The 20,781-nt window shown below is 44.0% G+C and overlaps 1 protein-coding gene across 1 annotated transcript in view; it reads left to right on the forward strand.

Annotated features, from left to right (window-relative positions):
* LOC106574839 (Krueppel-like factor 7) overlaps positions 1 to 18,825 on the forward strand; it is a 47,950-nt gene extending 29,125 nt beyond the window's left edge. The window contains exons 2-4 of the mRNA XM_045699357.1: positions 3,974 to 4,613; positions 11,315 to 11,438; positions 14,645 to 18,825. Coding sequence (XP_045555313.1) covers positions 3,974 to 4,613; positions 11,315 to 11,438; positions 14,645 to 14,696 — 816 coding nt within the window. The 3' untranslated portion in view covers positions 14,697 to 18,825. The remainder of the gene's footprint in view (positions 1 to 3,973; positions 4,614 to 11,314; positions 11,439 to 14,644) is intronic.
* The last annotated feature ends 1,956 nt before the right edge of the window (positions 18,826 to 20,781 follow it).

Below are 20,781 nucleotides of genomic sequence, written 5' to 3' on the forward strand. Positions count from 1 at the left end.
TTGGTTTTACTTCCCACTGTGAGAGCCAAGGCAAGCCCTCGCTCCCTCTCTCGCTCTCGGCCTCCCCTTTTTTCACACCCTCCCTCTTTCGTTCACCCGGTTATTCTCGGTCTTCCTCAGCCCCTCCTTCACTCTCCCTCCATCTGTTTCTCTTCCATACCTCATTTCTGTCCCTCATGTCTCTCTCTCCATCTCTTTTCCCCTTCTCCCTCTCCAGCCATCTCTCTTCCTCGTCCATTTTTACTTCCCCCTCTTTCTTTCTTTACTCGTAACCCCATGGGGAGGGAGGGAGGGAGGGAGGGCAATAGCTTGAAATGAATCATGAAAGCTGAACGTGTCCACATCATGAACTATACACTGCATGAGCATATTGAGCTCACTAGTGTTAGCAGACTCAGACAGTGAGCTCACTAGTGTTAGCAGACTCAGACAGTGAGCTCACTAGTGTTAGCAGACTCAGACAGTGACCTAACTAGTGTTAGCAGACTCAGACAGTGAACAATGGCTGTATCGATGATTGTTCTCCCTTTTGAATTCAGTGAAGATTGTAGCATACCATTTTCTTATCACTTCTTAATGTCGCCAACACTTAAATTGCCTCCCTCGTAAATTCAGTTCATTCCAATTACATTTTACAACGACCACAGCAATCACAGGAACAGTAAAACCCGGAAAAGGTTATTTTTTAAAAGCATCTTAAAATATGTCCCCATTATAACAGGTAAGAAAGATATTTCCGCAGCATTTCTCTATTGACACACTCTTGGGGGTGCTTACAATTTTACGTTAATATGCAAATTAGTTTAACAGTCCCCCCCCAAAACAGTATTACCTAGCAACAGATACAAATAATTAAAAACTGTTGTATTTTTAGAGTGCAGAACACAGAAACAACAGGGGGAGGTAGTTATATTGGTTTCTCATATGATTGCCTCGCCTGGTTCACCAACTACTTCTCTGATAGAGTTCAGTGTGTCAAATCAGAGGGCCTGTTGTCTGGGCCTCTGGCAGTCTCTATGGGGTGCCACAGGGTTCAATTATTGGGCCGACTCTTTTCTCTGTATACATCAATGATGTCGCTCTTGCTGCTGGTGATTCTCTGATCCACCTCTATGGAGACAACACCATTCTGTATACTTCTGGCCCTTCATTGGACACTGTGTTAACTAACCTCCAGACGAGCTTCAATGCCATACAACTCTCCTTCCGTGGCCACCAACTGCTCTTAAACGCAGGTAAAACTAAATGCATGCTCTTCAACCGATCGCTGCCTGCACCTTCCCACCCGTCCAGCATCACTACTCTGGACGGTTCTGACTTAGAATATGTGGACAACTACAAATACCTAGGTGTCTGGTTAGACTGTAAACTCTCCTTCCAGACTCACATCAAACATCTCCAAACCAAAGTTAAATCTAGAATGGGCTCCCTATTTCGCAACAAAGCATCTTTCACTCATGCTGCCAAACATACCCTCGTAAAACTGACCATCCTACCAATCCTCGACTTCGGCGATGTCATTTACCAAATAGCCTCCAATACCCTACTCAATAAATTGGATGCAGTCTATCAAGGTGCCATCCGTTTTGTCACCAAAGCCCCTTTAACTACCCACCACTGCGACCTGTATGCTCTCGTTGGCTGGCCCTCACTTCATACTCGTCGCCAAACCCTCTGGCTCCAGTTCATCTACAAGACCCTGCTTGGTAAAGTTACCCCTTATCTCAGCTCGCTGGTCACCATAGCAGCACCCACATGTAGCACGCGCTCCAGCAGGTATATCGCTCTGGTCACCCCCAAAGCCAATTCCTCCTTCGGCCGCCTCTCCTTCCAGTTCTCTGCTGCCAATGACTGGAACGAACCTCAAAAATCTCTAAAACTGGAAACACTTACCTCCCTCACTAGCTTTAAGCACCAGCTGTCAGAGCAGCTCACAGATTACTGCACCTGTACATAGCCCATCTATAATCTAGCCCAAACAACTACCTCTTCCTCTACTGTATTTATTTATTTATTTATTTTGCTCCTTTGCACCCCATTATTTATATTTCTACTTTGCACTTTCCTCCGCTGCAAATCTACTATTCCAGTGTTTTACTTGCTATATTGTATTTACTTCGCCACCATGGCCTTTTTTTTGCCTTTACCTCCCTTATCTCACCTCATTTGCTCACTTTATATATAGACTTATTTTTCTACTATATTATTGACTGTATGTTTGTTTTACTCCATGTGTAACTCTGTGTTGTTGTATGTGTCAAACTGCTTTGCTTTATCTTGGCCAGGTCGCAATTGTAAATGAGAACTTGTTCTCAACTTGCCTACCTGGTTAAGTAAAGGTGAAATAAATAAATATATGAACTTCATCTGTCAGATGGATGTCGTCTGTACCTCCTCCACCTCCATAATGGAGCTGTCTGTCATTCTCCTCTGGCTCAGTTGAAATGGTTAGTATAAGGGCCCGGCAGCAGTGCTGTTTTCTCCCATTGCCACTGTCAGAGTACTTTAGCCTCTACATGCCAAACACAACTCACAGCTATCAGAGAGTAAGAGAGAGAGAGAGAGAGAGAGAGAGAGAGAGAGAGAGAGAGAGAGAGAGAGAGAGGGGCCCTGCCGTCAAACAAAACGCCTTTATGGTTTTGTGCGGAGAGCGCTGCTGTGCTGAACACCGTCCCTGCAACTCCAACCCAACACGTCCCTCTTGACCAGAGCCAGGCTTTGTCTGATGGAGTTGGTCTACTAGGTATATGCTGGGCGTTTATGATGGAGTATTCCGTTATTTTAGCATACGGCCAAACCAGAAGGAAATCCCTAGACTGATGACTTAATAAATCTGTCCTCTCCCCTATCTGAGGGTTGTAAAACTGCACGCATGGCTTATCTGTGCTCAATAAAGAGAGACCTGTGCTTGTGTGTAAGAGAGAGAGAGAGAAAGGTTAGTCGGTTCAGGGCTCCTCTCCCCACTCCAGCCATTGTAATCAATCTGTGTGTAATGAGCCATCTCTGCTGAGCTGCCAGGCCTGGTAATGTGGGGCTGGTTCTACCATCTACTATCCTCCCTGGGGTTCTAAAAATACTGCAGCAGTCTTTCTCCGCGTATATAAAAAGGTATGATAGGTCCGCACTCAAAAAGATGTTGCATAAAATATATCTATTTTTTCTTATTTTCACTGCATCAGGGACGTTTGGGCTCTGCAGCCTTCTTCAGTGTGTAGGTACAAATCATTTTCATTCAGAACAGCATTTGGAGGGAACACAGGTGAACAACTGACGAGCAGCAGGTGCTTCTAATCAGGGTGGTCACTCATCTGCCAATCAGGGATGTGTCTTCTCTGATCTACCTGTATACATGTTACAGTCAGAAAGACATACAGAATGATAGGGTATGGGAGTGGGCTCCACAGGAGGCTGCTGAGGGGAGGACGGCATCAAATGGAATGGCATCCATGTGTTTGATGTATTTGATACCATTCCCGTCTATTCCGCTCCAGTCATTACCACGAGCCCATCCTCCCCAATTAAGGTGCCACCAACCTCCTGTGGTGGGCACGAAGGGCAATTGAGGGCATCAGGGGTGAAATATTAATCAATCAATTGCCTTAGTTGCCTGCTCACTTGGATCCATTATATCAGTTGATGAGAGAGCTCCACATATCACCCAGCCCTGACTGGCGTAGTAATTATGTGAGTTGTCAGGGTTTTTTAATTGAATGAGGTGATCTAGTGAACAAATCCGAACAGGAAATATCCACCCAGCTTTACAGGGATGTTCACCACCAGCAGCACCGTTTTCCAGTATTCCACTGAAATCTGCACTATAGTCATTCTATGTAGCATGTGCTTCAGCCAAGGTTATGAGTCCAGTCTGGGAATACCAGTACCACTATACAAGTACCTGTATATCAGTGTTAAGACATAGGGTTTATGTGTGAGTGTGTATGTTGACCCCGTCTCCTCTCCCTTCTCCCTTCAGACATGTCTGGAGTTGGAGCGTTATCTACAGACGGAGCCCAAGAGGCTGTCGGACCTCTTTGACGAGGAGCTTGACTGCCTGCTCACCCCGGCCTACCTGAAGGAGGACAGTGAAGAGGACCTACTAGACCCCCTCCTCCCCAGCCTCCCGGACCCCCCCAGCCCTCCTCTACCGCCCCTGCTCTGCCCCTCTCGGAAGCACCTCTCTGGGGCCTTGAAGTCTGCCAAACTTAGAGACGGGGTGGGGTTAGGGTCTGGAGGGGGAGGGGTACACCCAGCCCAGTTGAGCGCCGTCACCTCCCTGACGCCGCCCTCGTCCCCGGAGCTGGGACGCCACCTGGTCAAGCCCGACCCCCACCAGACTCTGACGGCGTCCGCGGACGGCACGCTCACTCTCAAACTGGTGGCGAGGAAGGTGGGGCTGAGCGCCGCCAGGCTGGCGGCGACAAACGCGCCACCCCTGCCCACAAGGCATGACACCACAGGCGGGCACAGCGACGGCGAGCAGGGGGGCACGTGTGTGATGGGCGTGGGGGGTATCTCTGAGAACAAGAAGAGGGTCCACCGCTGCCAGTTTAACGGCTGCAGGAAGGTCTACACCAAGAGCTCCCATCTCAAGGCACACCAGAGGACACACACAGGTGACACTCATCAGCACTACGCTGCAGTCTACAGCACAGTTGAAATAGCATTGGTTTTTATTTCAGATACATTGAGCATCAGATTGAGCCTGCCTTGAATACCAAATGTACGGCACTTTTGGGACTATTCTGTTCCATCCCATTGCACTAGGCAAGCTTAATTATGTTCACTTCTGCCCAGGGAAAGTCACTTAATCTGAAAACATAAGTATCATTTATCAAAGAGGTAGATCATCTGAGTCGTTAACAGGCAGGGCGAGCTCTCAGACAGACTCTACAGACCAACACCATCACAACTACTACGCATCATGCATTACCTTCTTAGACATCCCTCGTCCATCCATGTTTCACGTTCCTTACTTTTAGCTCAGGTTCTCTTCAATCATACCTGGTACTCATCATGGTCTTTTCTGTGAACGGAGCCTCATTTATGAATTACAGAACAGATCCACAGATCTTCTTTATCATCCTCTACCTCCTACTCAGCCTCTTCATCCTCTTCCTCGTCTAACCCTAACCCTGGGTCAGTGCTCACTGGCTCCTCCAATTATAGAATATTGGCCCTAAAATAGAATTACCACCTAAACTTAGAGTCCTGGCACCAGCACCCAAAATGAGTACTTCAGTACTCTTCAGCGCTGCCTGTACCCTCAGTATACTCTGCTATCAGTATTCCTCCTCAAGGTTACCACACTACTTCCTCAGCAGATTTCCGGAGGGGGAAATGGCCATAATTCTCACTCTCCTCAATCTCAATCCCAAACCACTCAGACCTCCGTCAGGAAACTGTCCGCAGAGTGACTAACTGCCCCGTGATTGATGGATTGACCTGGATAAGCCGTGGTTTCCCAGTTTATTTTAGTCTGCCGCCCCGTATCCCTCTACGTACTCTTTCTATAGGATAAGTCTGGCACTTCTCAAACACCTGTATGCTAACCAGGTTTGGGGTCAATTCCATTTAAATTCCAGTCAATTCAAAAAGTAAACCAAACCAATTCAGATTTTTTTGGTTTTTTTGTTCTCTTATTGAAAGGCATTGAGGAGAATTTGAATTAGAATTTTAGTTCACTTCCTGAATTGAAATGGAATAGACCCCGACTCTAACGCTCCATGTCAGTTCTACAGCCTCAACAGGTCTGTTCCAATATCCACACTAGCTTCCCATTTAGAGTCGGGGTCCATTCCAGAGTGAGGGATATAGCTGGAACACATGGAAGAGAGTGAGGGATATAGCTGGAACACATGGAAGAGAGTGAGATATAGCTGGAACACATGGAAGAGAGTGAGGGATAGCTGGAACACATGGAAGAGAGTGTGGGATATAGCTGGAACACATGGAAGAGAGTATAGCTGGAACACATGGAAGAGAGTGAGGGATATAGCTGGAACACATGGAAGAGAGTATAGCTGGAACACATGGAAGAGAGTATAGCTGGAACACATGGAAGAGAGTATAGCTGGAACATATGGAAGAGAGTATAGCTGGAACACATGGAAGAGAGTATAGCTGGAACACATGGAAGAGAGTATAGCTGGAACACATGGAAGAGAGTATAGCTGGAACACATGGAAGAGAGTATAGCTGGAACACATGGAAGAGAGTATAGCTGGAACACATGGAAGAGAGTATAGCTGGAACACATGGAAGAGAGTATAGCTGGAACACATGGAAGAGAGTATAGCTGGAACAGTTGTTTTAGTCACTCAGAGACATAAAGAACCAAGACAGTGACCGAGCACTGAGGAGGAGAGGTAGAAACATCTCAGTCCACCTGTACTGTTCAGTGACATGCTGGCTCTAAAAGAGCAGGGTCAGTGTTATAGCTAGCTGAAATAGTTACTTTAGCCACTGACAGAACCGAGACAGTGACCGAGCACTGAGGAGGAGAGGTAGAAACATCTGTCGGAGACATAGTGCCATGGGCCTCTCGTTCAATCATCAGGGCATGACTCAAACCCCTCCTTTCTTCACGTGTTATTCCCATAAATGACTGACAGAGAAGATATGAACAATAGAGCTGGAATCGAGCAGACTTTGTGGAAATGACACGTCCCTGCAGTGAGTTTTATGAATGGAGGTTTGAACACAGATAAGGAAGTGTGCAATTCGATTTTGAAGAGAGGAAGAGTAAAAACACGTCTCTCTCTGTCCTGCCTCCTCCTCCTCCCCTCCTCTCTCTGTCTCCTCCATCTCTCCCTTTCTCTCACACCAATGCACGCACACCCACACACTCTCCCTCTCTGCTCATATAAAGGAAGCCAGCATTGACGAGTGTAACAGTAAAAGTGTAGGAGTGAGTAGTACTGGTCTGTAAAGTGCTTTCCCAGTGCCCCCATAATGACCTCAGAGATCACGATACCCCGGTCCATCTCCAGCTAATGGAGGAAATGCAGTTAACCACAACTCAGGCACCTGAGAGGCTGGGTCGTGTGTGTATGTGTGTGTGTGTGTGTGTGTGTGTGTGTGTGTGTGTGTGTGTGTGTGTGTGTGTGTGTGTGTGTGTTAGTTGCTAGGCAACCATAGCCTATCAATGCAGGAGTGTGTAGCTGGAGTGGTTATATGCTGTGCTCTAGGCACTGGTCTCAGCCTGTATCGATGCTCTCTCCACTATGCCTCCCCCCTCACAACCACCACACCCCCTACCCCCACCAAGAATGTACAGCGTTACAGTGCAGGTTGCTAGGCAACTGCATTCTTTTCTGCCAGCGTGAGTGGTAATTGGCTAGTGGCACAGCGGCGTGTGCTGCCAATGCCAGATCCAGCCAGCTGCACTAGCTGCCTCCTCCTCGTGTTTCATCCCTTACCCCGTTGCTAGGAGACTGAGTCAGGCATCCATGCCTCCCAGGACTATAATTGGCCGGTGTGAGGGAGGGAGGGAGTGGGCCAGACCTAAATCTGCCCCTCTTGTTTTTAAGGCTAGAGGAGATGAGAGGGGAGGATATGGCTAGAGGAGAGGAAAGGACAGAGGAGAGGAAAGGACAGAGGAGAGGAAAGAACAGACGAGAGGGGAGGATGGGGCTAGAGGAGAGGAAATGACAGAGGAGAGGAGGATGGGCTAGAGGAGAGGAAAGGAGAGAGGAGAGGAGGATGGGGCTAGAGGAGAGAGGAGGATGGGGCTAGAGGAGAGAGGAGGATGGGGCTAGAGGAGAGAGGAGGATGGGGCTAGAGGAGAGAGGAGGATGGGGCTAGAGGAGAGAGGAGGATGGGGCTAGAGGAGAGAGGAGGATGGGGAGAGAGGAGAGGAGGATGGGGCTAGAGGAGAGAGGAGGATGGGGCTAGAGGAGAGAGGAGGATGGGGCTAGAGGAGAGAGGAGGATGGGGCTAGAGGAGAGAGGAGGATGGGGCTAGAGGAGAGAGGAGGATGGGGCTAGAGGAGAGGAAAGGAGAGAGGAGAGGAGGATGGGGCTAGAGGAGAGGGGAGGATGGGGCTAGAGGAGAGGAAAGGACAGAGGAGAGGGGAGGATGGGGCTAGAGGAGAGGAGAGGAGGATGGGGCTAGAGGAGAGGGGAGGATAGGGGAAATGTGAACCTGTGTTGGGGAATGAGTTGGATGTGAGTGATAAGTACTCTGTTACACACCTGGTACCTCTGTTACCCACCACCAAGCTAGCCTCTAAAGATAAGAATGGCCTCTGTTACCTACCACTCAGCTAGCCTCTCAATATAAGAATGGCCTCTGGTATTTTAAGTTGTTGAGTAGTGAATTCCTTATGGACAACATCAGAGTAACACCAAAGAAGGCTGGCCCAAGGAGGAAGAGGGGGCTAGTCCCCTAAAAACATCTTCACCTGCTGACACACGTCATCCCATTTGCTTTATTATGGTAATGTACCTTTTCAGTTCTTCAGCAGCTTGGTTGGGGAGATAGCAGGCAGGTCATTATAAAAGCACTGTAAACCACAAAATGCTTCCTTCCTTTCTTAATTGCATTCTGAAAGCTGATGAAGCAAGTGTTATGTGGATTGGATGGAGCTCTTGAAGAGAGATATAAAACGTGTGACAACTGCTCTTACAAACCGTGCCTCATTAAACCATCCAAGCACACTGGGGAGCTATTATATAGGTGATATTATATAAGTTATATTATAGTGTATATATTATATAGGTGATATTATATAAGTTATATTATAGTGTATATATTATATAGGTGATATTATATAAGTTTATATTATAGTATATAGATTATATTATATGTTATATTATTATAGGTTCTATTATAGTATATATATTATATTATATAGGTTATATTATAGTATTTATATTATATAGGTTATAGTATATAGATGATATTATATAGGTTATATTATATAAGTTATAGTATATAGATGATATTATATAGGTTATATTATAGCATATATATATTATATAGATGATATTATATAGGTTATATTATATAAGTTATAGTATAAAGATGATATTACATAGGTTATATTATAGTATATATATTTTATAGGTTATATTATATCAGTTATTTTATAGTATATAGATGATATTATGTAGATGATATTATAGTATATAGATGATATTATATATAAGTTATAGTATATAGATGATATTATATAGGTTATATATATATTATTTTACATTTACGTCATTTAGCAGACGCTCTTATCCAGAGCGACTTACAGTAGTGAATGCATACATTTCATTTCATACATTTTTTTTCTTTTTTCTCCGTACCGACCCCCCATGGGAATCGAACCCACAACCCTGGCGTTGCAAACACCATGCTCTACCAACTGAGCCACAGGGATAGACAACCTATTATATAGGATATAGGTTATATTATATAAGTTATAGTATATAGATGATATTACATAGGTTATAGTATATATATTATATAGGTTATATTATATCAGTTACATTATAGTATATAGATGATATTATATAGGATATATAATATAAGTTATATTATAGTATATAGATGATATTATATTGTATAGATTATAGTATATATATTATATAGGTTATATTATATGTTATATTATAGTATATAGATGATATTATATAGGTTATAGTATAGTATATATGTTATATTATAAAGGTTATATTATATAAATTCTATTATAGTATATAGATTATATTATATAGGTTATATTATAGTATATATATTATATTATAAAGGTTATATTATATAAATTCTATTATAGTATATAGATTATATTATATAGGTTATATTATAGTATATATATTATATTATAAAGGTTATATTATATTATATAGTCTCTAGTCTCTATGAGACTGTATTTAGTCTGGCGTCTCTATGAGACTGTATTTAGGCTGGCGTCTCTATGAGACTGTATTTAGGCTGGCGTCTCTATGAGACTGTATTTAGGCTGGTGTCTCTATGAGACTGTATTTAGTCTGGCGTCTCTATGAGACTGTATTTAGTCTGGCGTCTCTATGAGACTGTATTTAGTCTGGCGTCTCGACGTAGTCTGGCGTCTCATGAAATGAGACTGTATTTAGTCTGGCGTCTCTATGAGACTGTATTTAGGTGTTAGCTGGGCGTCTCATAGATTTCTGGTAGCTGGCGTCTCTATGAGACTGTATTTAGTCTGGCGTTTCGCTGTATTTATCTCGTTTCTATGAGACTGTATTTAGTCTGGCGTCTCTATGAGACTGTATTTAGTCTGGCGTCTCTATGAGACTGTATTTAGTCTGGCGTCTCTATGAGACTGTATTTAGTCTGGTGTTTCTATGAGACTGTATTTAGTCTGATGTCTGTGTTATGCAGTCTAGTTGGGATGATTGGTGGATGTGTGTGACATCTCCTTAGAGAGGGAGGCAGCTGGCAGATTGTAAATATAGAGTAACTTCCCATTAAGCAACACCACTGGCCTAATTATCACACACATGCACATACACACACCTCCCACCAGTATCTCTGCCCCTCTCCTCTTCCTCTTCTCCTCCTTTTCATTTCTGCCCGTTCAGCAGGATAAGAGACCACTGGGAACCCCTCCGCATCCATGAAAACACACTATACACACACACACACACACACACACACACACACACACACACACACACACACACACACACCTAACATGTCTCTCTCTCACACTCACACACACACACACACACACACACACACACACACACCTAACATGTCTCTCTCTCACACTCCACACACACACACACACACACACACACACACATACACACATACACACACACAGGGGCAGACTGGAACCAGAATCAGCCATGGCGTTTCTAACACAGCGGCTCATGTTTTCCTTAAGACGCCCATTATTTGACAAATTATAATTTTGTGCAAAAAAACCCCAAGTCAGACAGGCCCAATGGGCAAAAAATGGACCAGCCCTTCTGGCATTTGCCCGAAATGCCAGATGACCAGTCTGCTGCTACAGACACACACACCCTCCTAAATGGAAGTCTCCTATCAACTTAGCTGCACGTGAAACACAGTACGATGGGAATATACCCCCCATCTAGTTGACTGAGCCCAATGTTAATGTTTGATTTTATGTAGCCATGCAGCTGTTCTGTACAACGTCGATCCTGTTCATCATAAACTGTAATGGTTATATCAGTTTACCGAGGGGTAATAATCAAGCTCTAATACGTGGGATTGGTGGATGCTTGCTATAACCATCCGTATGATTGGTGCATAAGTGTTAAACATGCGTGTGATTGGTGGATGAGTAATAAACAGGAGTGTTTTTTTCTGTCCTCAGGTGAGAAGCCCTACAAGTGCTCATGGGAGGGCTGTGAGTGGCGGTTCGCCCGGAGCGATGAGCTGACGAGACACTACCGCAAACACACGGGCGCAAAGCCTTTTAAGTGTGACCACTGTGACAGGTATGTCAAAACACAATCGCATCACACACACACACCACACACACACCAAACACACACACACACACACACACACACACACAGGCAGCAACACAAGCCTGTTAAGTGTATCGACTCTGAAGGCGAGGCATGCGTTACTCAAGCTCAGTGTTTGGCAAGGCAGTTACAGTACTTAACAGACTGATGCAGCCAGCCCTAGTAAGCAACACTGTAGAACAGGGCATATAGTAGTCATGTTAGGTCCAGACCATAAAGATCAGAAAGGCACCCGTCATGTTGGGAGCACTTAAACGCCTTAAAAGAGGCCTAAAAAAAGCCAACAAAGATGAACTTTACTGAGAAATTCATTGCAGGGTCCCGTCTAGATTCCTATGTGTTTGCATTCTGCTCCCACCTGTTTGATTGGTTTTTATAAGGATGTATTTTAGCCCACCAAGAGCTAGTCTTCCAGTCCTTAAGAAATGTAAAGACTTACAGAAGTGTAGAAAAACAACAGAAGCGGAGTAAAAACACAAACACAGATCCACTGTCCAACTGTTCAGAACCCTCAGGTTATACTGTTGTCTATAGGAGAGTATATTACCATGACAACTGTTCAGAACCCTCAGGTTATACTGTTGTCTATAGGAGAGTATATTACCATGACAACTGTTCAGAACCCTCAGGTTATACTGTTGTCTATAGGAGCCTATATTACCATGACAACTGTTCAGAAACCTCAGGTTATACTGTTGTCTATAGGAGCCTATATTACCATGACAACTGTTCAGAAACCTCAGGTTATACTGTTGTCCATAAGAGCCTATATTACCATGACAACTGTTCAGAACCCTCAGGTTATACTGTTGTCTATAGGAGCCTATATTACCATGACAACTGTTCAGAACCCTCAGGTTATACTGTTGTCTATAGGAGCCTATATTACCATGACAACTGTTCAGAACCCTCAGGTTATACTGTTGTCTATAGGAGACTATATTACCATGACAACTGTTCAGAACCCTCAGGTTATACTGTTGTCTATAGGAGACTATATTACCATGACAACTGTTCAGAACCCTCAGGTTATACTGTTGTCTATAGGAGCCTATATTACCATGACAACTGTTCAGAACCCTCAGGTTATACTGTTGTCTATAGGAGCCTATATTACCATGACAACTGTTCAGAACCCTCAGGTTATACTGTTGTCTATAGGAGCCTATATTACCATGACAACTGTTCAGAACCCTCAGGTTATACTGTTGTCTATAGGAGACTATATTACCATGACAACTGTTCAGAACCCTCAGGTTATACTGTTGTCTATAGGAGACTATATTACCATGACAACTGTTCAGAACCCTCAGGTTATACTGTTGTCTATAGGAGCCTAAATCACCATGACAACTGTTCAGAACCCTCAGGTTATACTGCTGTCTATAGGAGCCTATATTACCATGACAACTGTTCAGAACCCTCAGGTTATACTGTTGTCTATAGGAGCCTATATTACCATGACAACTGTTCAGAACCCTCAGGTTATACTGTTGTCTATAGGAGCCTATATTACCATGACAACTGTTCAGAACCCTCAGGTTATACTGTTGTCTATAGGAGCCTATATTACCATGACAACTGTTCAGAACCCTCAGGTTATACTGTTGTCTATAGGAGACTATATTACCATGACAACTGTTCAGAACCCTCAGGTTATACTGTTGTCTATAGGAGCCTAAATCACCATGACAACTGTTCAGAACCCTCAGGTTATACTGTTGTCTATAGGAGCCTATATTACCATGACAACTGTTCAGAACCCTCAGGTTATACTTTTTTTTTATAGGAGACTATGTTACTATGACAACGTGAGAGGAGCTTGAGGAGCTGTACAGTAATACAGTATGTTGATGTTCACAACAACACCTCATCCGTGTGTCACCTCACCTCCCTGTCCTGTGTGTGTCCAACATCTCCATTCATCCAGACGTATGAGTCAGACAGGGACCTGTGTGTCCAACATCTCCATTCATCCAGACGTATGAGTCAGACAGGGACCTGTGTGTGTCCAACATCTCCATTCATCCAGACGTATGAGTCAGACAGGGACCTGTGTGTGTCCAACATCTCCATTCATCCAGACGTATGAGTCAGACAGGGACCTGTGTGTCCAACATCTCCATTCATCCAGACGTATGAGTCAGACAGGGACCTGTGTGTGTCCAACATCTCCATTCATCCAGACGTATGAGTCAGACAGGGACCTGTGTGTCCAACATCTCCATTCATCCAGACGTATGAGTCAGACAGGGACCTGTGTGTGTCCAACATCTCCATTCATCCAGACGTATGAGTCAGACAGGGACCTGTGTGTGTCCAACATCTCCATTCATCCAGACGTATGAGTCAGACAGGGACCTGTGTGTCCAACATCTCCATTCATCCAGACGTATGAGTCAGACAGGGACCTGTGTGTCCAACATCTCCATTCATCCAGACGTATGAGTCAGACAGGGACCTGTGTGTCCAACATCTCCATTCATCCAGACGTATGAGTCAGACAGGGACCTGTGTGTCCAACATCTCCATTCATCCAGACGTATGAGTCAGACAGGGACCTGTGTGTGTCCAACATCTCCATTCATCCAGACGTATGAGTCAGACAGGGACCTGTGTGTCCAACATCTCCATTCATCCAGACGTATGAGTCAGACATAAATATGTCGTTATTTGTAGCAATGAGGAAAGTAAAGAAGAAAAAGTTAGGAATATGATCGAATAAAATATTCATATTTGGTACATAATGTGATTTCATGTTTTACTTTGTTGACTTTGGTCTCGAACAAATATATGAGTCCAATTTCAATATGTTCTACTAATTTAGTTCTGATGTTGTTTGTGTGCATTTCTTATACATGCAGACAGCTCAACTAATTGTGCCTTAATGGTAGAACAAACGCTGTTAGTGTTGCTTTTCCACCACTGGTTCAACAGATTCATCTGCAGCTTCCATTCCTATTCATAATGCAGCTGCAGTCATTACCGGCCCTGTTGAACATCTTGATTGAAATGTTGATTATGAATTAGTCATACATGTTTAATTGCATGTGCATTAGAATTGCCTTGACGCACTAGCGACTCGCTAACAGCAGCAGTTAGACTGTTGACTCAACAATAGTTCCTCCTGCCATGGCAACAAGCTAACGACATCATTTCTGTCCGTTCTGCAGATGTTTCTCACGATCGGATCACTTGGCACTACACATGAAAAGGCATATCTGAGGAGGTGGAGGGAGAAGAGAGGGAGAGGAGGAGAGCGAGAAGAGGAGAGGTGAAGATGGAGGTGAACATCACGCCCGTCTCTGTTGTGTTGAAAAGGGTACTGAGGAGAGAGAGTTCAATCAAAAGCTTGGTTGCATCAGATCAAGGATCGGATCAGCCTTGGAAGACATGGGAGAGCAAGACAAAAGGACAGTGTCTGTGGGGCTGCATTGGGCACGTAATCATGGCGTTTGTGTACAGACAGACAGACAAACAGACAGTCTGGTCTAATGTTGTTCCCAAAGCAGCTCTGCCTCACCCGAGTCCTGGAAATCTGATACTGCCAGATTGGGATTCTGCCTGGAGACAGTAACACAATACCGACTGACACTTGTGTCGTATAAAGAGTAAAAGAAATGTCGTCCCATTTTCTGTTGCTCTTTCAAAGGTTATCTTAGAGTTTGGACAACTGCAAATAACCACAGGACAAGACTACTTTGCAAAGCCAACCCAGTCAAACTCCTCTTGTAAGGAGTCAAAGGTCAACCGGAAGACATTGACCCAGTCCCTGGTCAGACAACTGATGATCACATTGAACTATAATATTCATACTCCTATTTTCCAGATGCACTCCTCTCTGTCTCCTCTCTGTCTCCTCTCTGTCTCCTCTCTGCCTCCTCACTGTCTCCTCTCTGTCTCCTCTCTGTCTCCTGCCTGTCTCCTCTTTGTTTCCACTCTGTCTCCTGCCTGTCTCCTGCCTGTCTCCTCTCTGCCTCCTCTCTGTCTCCTCTCTGTTTCCTGCCTGTCTCCTCTCTGTTTCCTCTCTGAGTTCCCCTCCACAGCTGCGCAGTGACACTTTTAAAACTTTTGTAAAAAATGTAATTTGTAAACCCTTCGGTCTTGAACTGGAAAGTCTTGAAACTCACCAAACGTTGGCTTGGACACATACTGTTCTAGTGTGGACTGCCATATGCACAAGCGAAAGACAAGTAGCAAAACAGCTACCGAAGCACAGACTGCAAAGGATATCGTAAATTATGTGTACAGGTTTCTTAATTTATTTTCTAAAATCTCTTCCCTTTCCCTATATGTTTTGCTGAGAACAATTCATTTCGGAGCGCACAGATCCTGTACAGCACCTCGCCATCAAAGTACCAAGCCTCTGAACTCTTCAACATGCTTGAAATGATACATTGGTCTATGGGAGTACTTGGCCAACCCCCTACAGAACTACAGAATGCAACTACCAGACAAAAGACAAAACTAGAGCCAGAGTCAAAAGCATACAGACAGAGACTTTGTCGGCCCCTTGCATTTCTAACAGAATTCTGCTCATGTCTACAGTTCATTTCAATAGGCTGAGATGCTTGTACTCAAGGTGGGATGTGGGAAATGTATTTTATGTTGAGGGAGGATTCTTCTTGTTACCGTTCAAGGTTTTTTGGAGGGTGAGTGAGTTATTGTGAATGTACTGTTGTCTGTCTGTGCATGGCATTAGCACCCAGAAAGGACTTGGTCAGTGGGATTGTTGTGCAGTCATATAGGTGGTACTGGGAAGCACAAGCCAGGCAGTGTGATTCACTTTCATCGGTAGTCTTCTCTTCACCATTATCATCACCGTGGTCTTTCCTCACCCTGAACTGTGTAAGAATTGGCAGGTGCAGAAACGCACACATCACTTGGCGAGAAGACAGACAAACATACATTGCCCCACTGACCAACACGGCCCGATTCCCAGCCCCGGCATTAGTTTGCTAGAAAGTGTCCGCCTCCTGTCCTGCTACTCGCAAATACCAAGGAATACAAACTCCAGGGTCATGTTCAGTAGGGAGGAAATTAATCCGAGTGAAACAAGCTACCACCTGAACGTACCGCATGGACGTTTTAAAACCTTTTGCTACAGTGTTCCTGGATGAACACAACCCAGACCTCCAGGCCCGTCTAGCTTAGCTGTGCACAAACACACGCAGGGAGGTTGAATGCATTGCACACGTCATCTCAATGATTTGTATAAAAGAGACCAAAAGAGGAACCTGGTAATAATGTTCTGTGTATATCAAACCTTTACCACACTCTCCCTTGAGGCTTACTGTCCAATATCCATGTGTCTGATTGGTTCCAATAAACCAGCATGAAAGACCAAAAATGCACAGACAACGGTGGTTGATCAGAATCAAAACCCGTTTTATTGTAGGAAACACAGCAAGAAACAAGCAACATCAAATGTTTTAGAGTAGTTGGGACTGTGATTAATGTTTCCTCCATTGGCAGCTCGCTGTGCTCAGACCTTTCTGTATTCCAGGGTGAAACCGTCAAGACAACAACTTAACTAAATGCTCTTATGTAGGTTTTCTCTGTAAATGCTAGCCACCAGTTGATTACTGAGATGTTGATTGTGATATCATCTTTTTTTTTATCGTACAACAAGATTCACTGTGTACTTGAACAGAGTTCCCTTTTGGGGCGGTTTATACAAAGCGGAGTCAAAATTAAGCTTCATTCTGGCCTGCCGAGTGGCGCTGCAGTCTAAGGCCCTGCATCGCAGTGCTAGAGGCGTTACTACAGACCCGGGTTCATTCCCGGGTTGTGCCACATCCGGCCGTGGCCAGGTGTCCCATAGGACGGCGCACAATTGGCTCAGCATCGTCCGGGTTAGGGGAGGGTTTGGCCGGGGGGGCTTTACCTCATCGCTCTCTAGCGACTCCTTGTGACGGGCCGGGTGCCTGCAGGCTGACCCAGGTCACCCCGCACATTGGTGCGGCTGGCTTCCGGGTTCAGCTGGCGGGTGTTAAGGAGCGCTGTTAGGCGGGTCATGTTTCAGAGGATGCCTGACTCCACCTTTGCCTCCCAAGCCTGTTGGGAAGATGCAGTGATGAGACAAGATCAAAATTGTAGAGAAAAAGGGAGGTAAAATGTACAAAATAATTCATCACCTCATCTCTTCAGTCGGTATAATTCAGCACTACAATTTGTTACAACATTTCAAAGTGACAGAAAGACAGGCATTTTGATTGTTTTACAGTTGTGGATAGTTATACACTGCATCTTGATGTACTGTATGACATGTGTTTGCTGTGCACTCTGTCATCATCTTCAAGCCCACTACCATGTCAGCTGTCTGACCACCACATGAACTTTGGATGTTACGTCCCAAATTCGGCTCCCTGAAACATCATGATGCACACACCAGTGTTGATGTATTTCCTGTTTCCAGTTTCCTGTCAGAGACGCATCATGTTTCCTGTTTGTGATCAGAGACACATCATGTTTCCTGTTTGTGATCAGAGACACATCATGTTTCCTGTTTGTGATCAGAGACACATCATGTTTCCTGTTTGTGATCAGAGACACATCATGTTTCCTGTTTGTGATCAGAGACACATCATGTTTCCTGTTTGTGATCAGAGACACATCATGTTTCCTGTTTGTGATCAGAGACACATCATGTTTCCTGTTTGTGATCAGAGACACATCATGTTTCCTGTTTGTGATCAGAGACACATCATGTTTCCTGTTTGTGATCAGAGACACATCATGTTTCCTGTTTGTGATCAGAGACACATCATGTTTCCTGTTTGTGATCAGAGACACATCAGTAAGTTAGTAAAAACATTCACAAAGAACTACTGAAACAGACAAACACTTCACATTTACTTTATGTCTGCAGTCTACACCTCATGTTTACTTGTCTTTGTGCATCAGAGCTTGGTTATACAACAATGGCTTTCACTGCTTTGTGTGTGACTAAATCACTGCTTTGTGTGGGAGTAAATCACTGCTTTGTGTGGGACTAAATCACTGCTTTGTGTGAGAGTAAATGAAGATGTATTGTACACCATCCTTAGTGAAACAGCACCTCAAAAAACATTCCCTTTTTCTACCAGCGCCCCCCTCCCATATTCCTAACTGTACTCTCTCTCTCTTTCTCTCTCCTTTTTTTTGCTGTACAAAGTGTTTTCAAAATTATTATTTTATGATGTTAGTATGACGACGTTCTTTATTATGGAAAAAGGAAAGATTTATTTTTGTTACTGGTTTGTTTCATAATTCTTTTTTAAATTGGTATTGTAATATCTCTATGCAAGAACTGTTGAGTGAATCATTTGTATTTAAGAATGTAATATGTGTAATAAATAGTAGAATCACACTGGCCAGTGGTCTCTCTTTTCTTGGCTAGTCCCTGTAAATACATTGGGGATTTCTTCTTTCATAGAAGAAAGGTTGCACCCTGTTGGAGTCATGTCTAACCGGGACAGCAGCAGGGATCAGCCAATCGAGAAGAAGAAAATGTACTGTCACAGACGTCATAATGGCACAGATACAAAGATGAGTCTTCTATCTATCTCTATGCTCACACCTTGGCGGCCATTTTGGTTCCTCTTCCTAATCACGTTCTCTCCCTGCTTACAGTGACAGGTTCATTATTTGACCAATCAACCATCAATATGGGAGTAGGCCTACATGCACTCTTTCATCAGTTCATTTAATTTCACATTCAATGTGGAGGCGTTACAGTCCATTGTCTTGTTGAGGCAATGGAAATTAATTTTGTTCTACTTTCAACCCAAGACTCACACTGAGACCCATGATGGATGAATTACAACTGTTAGTAACCAAGGTGATGACATACCTGCCATTTCTTCTCCTTTTGACTGTGACTAAATGATAAAAGGGTACTCAAATAACTAAATGGTTAATTAGGGTGCAATTAACATGCTAGTTAATGAGCCTGTGCAGTGTATTAATTCTGCTTATGTCTGGCAGGGAACTACTCTAAGGTTTTCTCATTTAATGTCCTTAATTGAAATGGGCACCCTCATCAAGCAGCCTCCATGTATCTGTCAGACTTAATGTTCCTCTATGTGTAATTACAGACAATCACCACACACACCCCTCGTACCTACTGCCCATTGTACCTACACTAGATCAATCTATCGGACAGGTTATGAAATTAGAAACGAGAGAGTCATTTTTCATCCACCGTCCCTCATATCCCATGAGTAGTTTTTAATATTCAGGGATACCCCTATCATGTCATAAGATTCCTAGTGATGAAATGGGAATGGGAGTGTGTTTGTTAAAAAAAAGAGGGGAAAAGATACATACAGTCGCTAGTGAAAGTCTACACACCCCTTTCACATTCTGCTGCCTTAAAATTACATCTAAAAGGGGATTAAAATTGATGTTTTTCCTACAGATCTGCACAACCTACTCCACATTTCCAAAGTGAAAGAAACTTATAGAAAATGTTCCTAATTAATGCACATTAAAATAAAATGTATTTTTATTTGACGAGGTAAGTCAGTTAATAACAAATTGTTATTTACAATGATGGCCTACCCCGGCCAAACCCTAATGAAACTGGGCCAATTGTGCACTGCCCTTTGGGTCTCCCAATCACAGCCATTTGTGATACAGCCTGGAATCGAACCAGGGTCTGTAGTGATGCCTCTAGCACTGAGATGCAGTGCCTTAGACCGCTGCACCACTCGTCTCGGATTGCATATGTCTTCATACTCCAGACTTAATACTTGGTGGAAGCACCTTTGGCAGCCATTACAGCTGTGGATCATACTGAATAAGATTCTACCAACCTTGTACAACTCTTATGTCAACACACATGTATCCAATAGGTGTTGAGTGTTCCTGAGTGGTCAGGTCTCAATCCTGACTTAAATTTGCTTGAAAATCTGAGACAAAATTTGAATATTGCTTCCATCAATGACTCCCAACCAAATGTAATGAGCTTGAGCAGTTTTGACAAAAACAATGGCTGTATGTTTCCATAAGAGGTTGGTAGAATCTTATTCAAGCCGGGGGCATGCACTCTGACTTCGGTCGCCAGCGGTGTTTCCTTCGACTGGTGCAGCTGGCTTCTGGGTTAAGCGATCAGTGTGTCAAGAAGCAGTGCGGTTCGGCGGAGTTGTGTTTCGGAGGACGCATGGCTCTTGACCTTAACCTCTCTCAAGTCCGTGCAGGAGTTGCAGCGATGGGACAAGACTAACTACCAATTATATATCCCGAAATTGGGGAGAAAAAGGGGTAAAAAAATAAAAAAAATAAAAATCTGGAGTAGGTTGTGTAGATCTGTAGGAAAAAAATAAAG

Source organism: Salmo salar, chromosome ssa17, assembly GCF_905237065.1.
Source record: "Salmo salar chromosome ssa17, Ssal_v3.1, whole genome shotgun sequence".
Classification (NCBI taxonomy): Eukaryota; Metazoa; Chordata; class Actinopteri; order Salmoniformes; family Salmonidae; genus Salmo; species Salmo salar.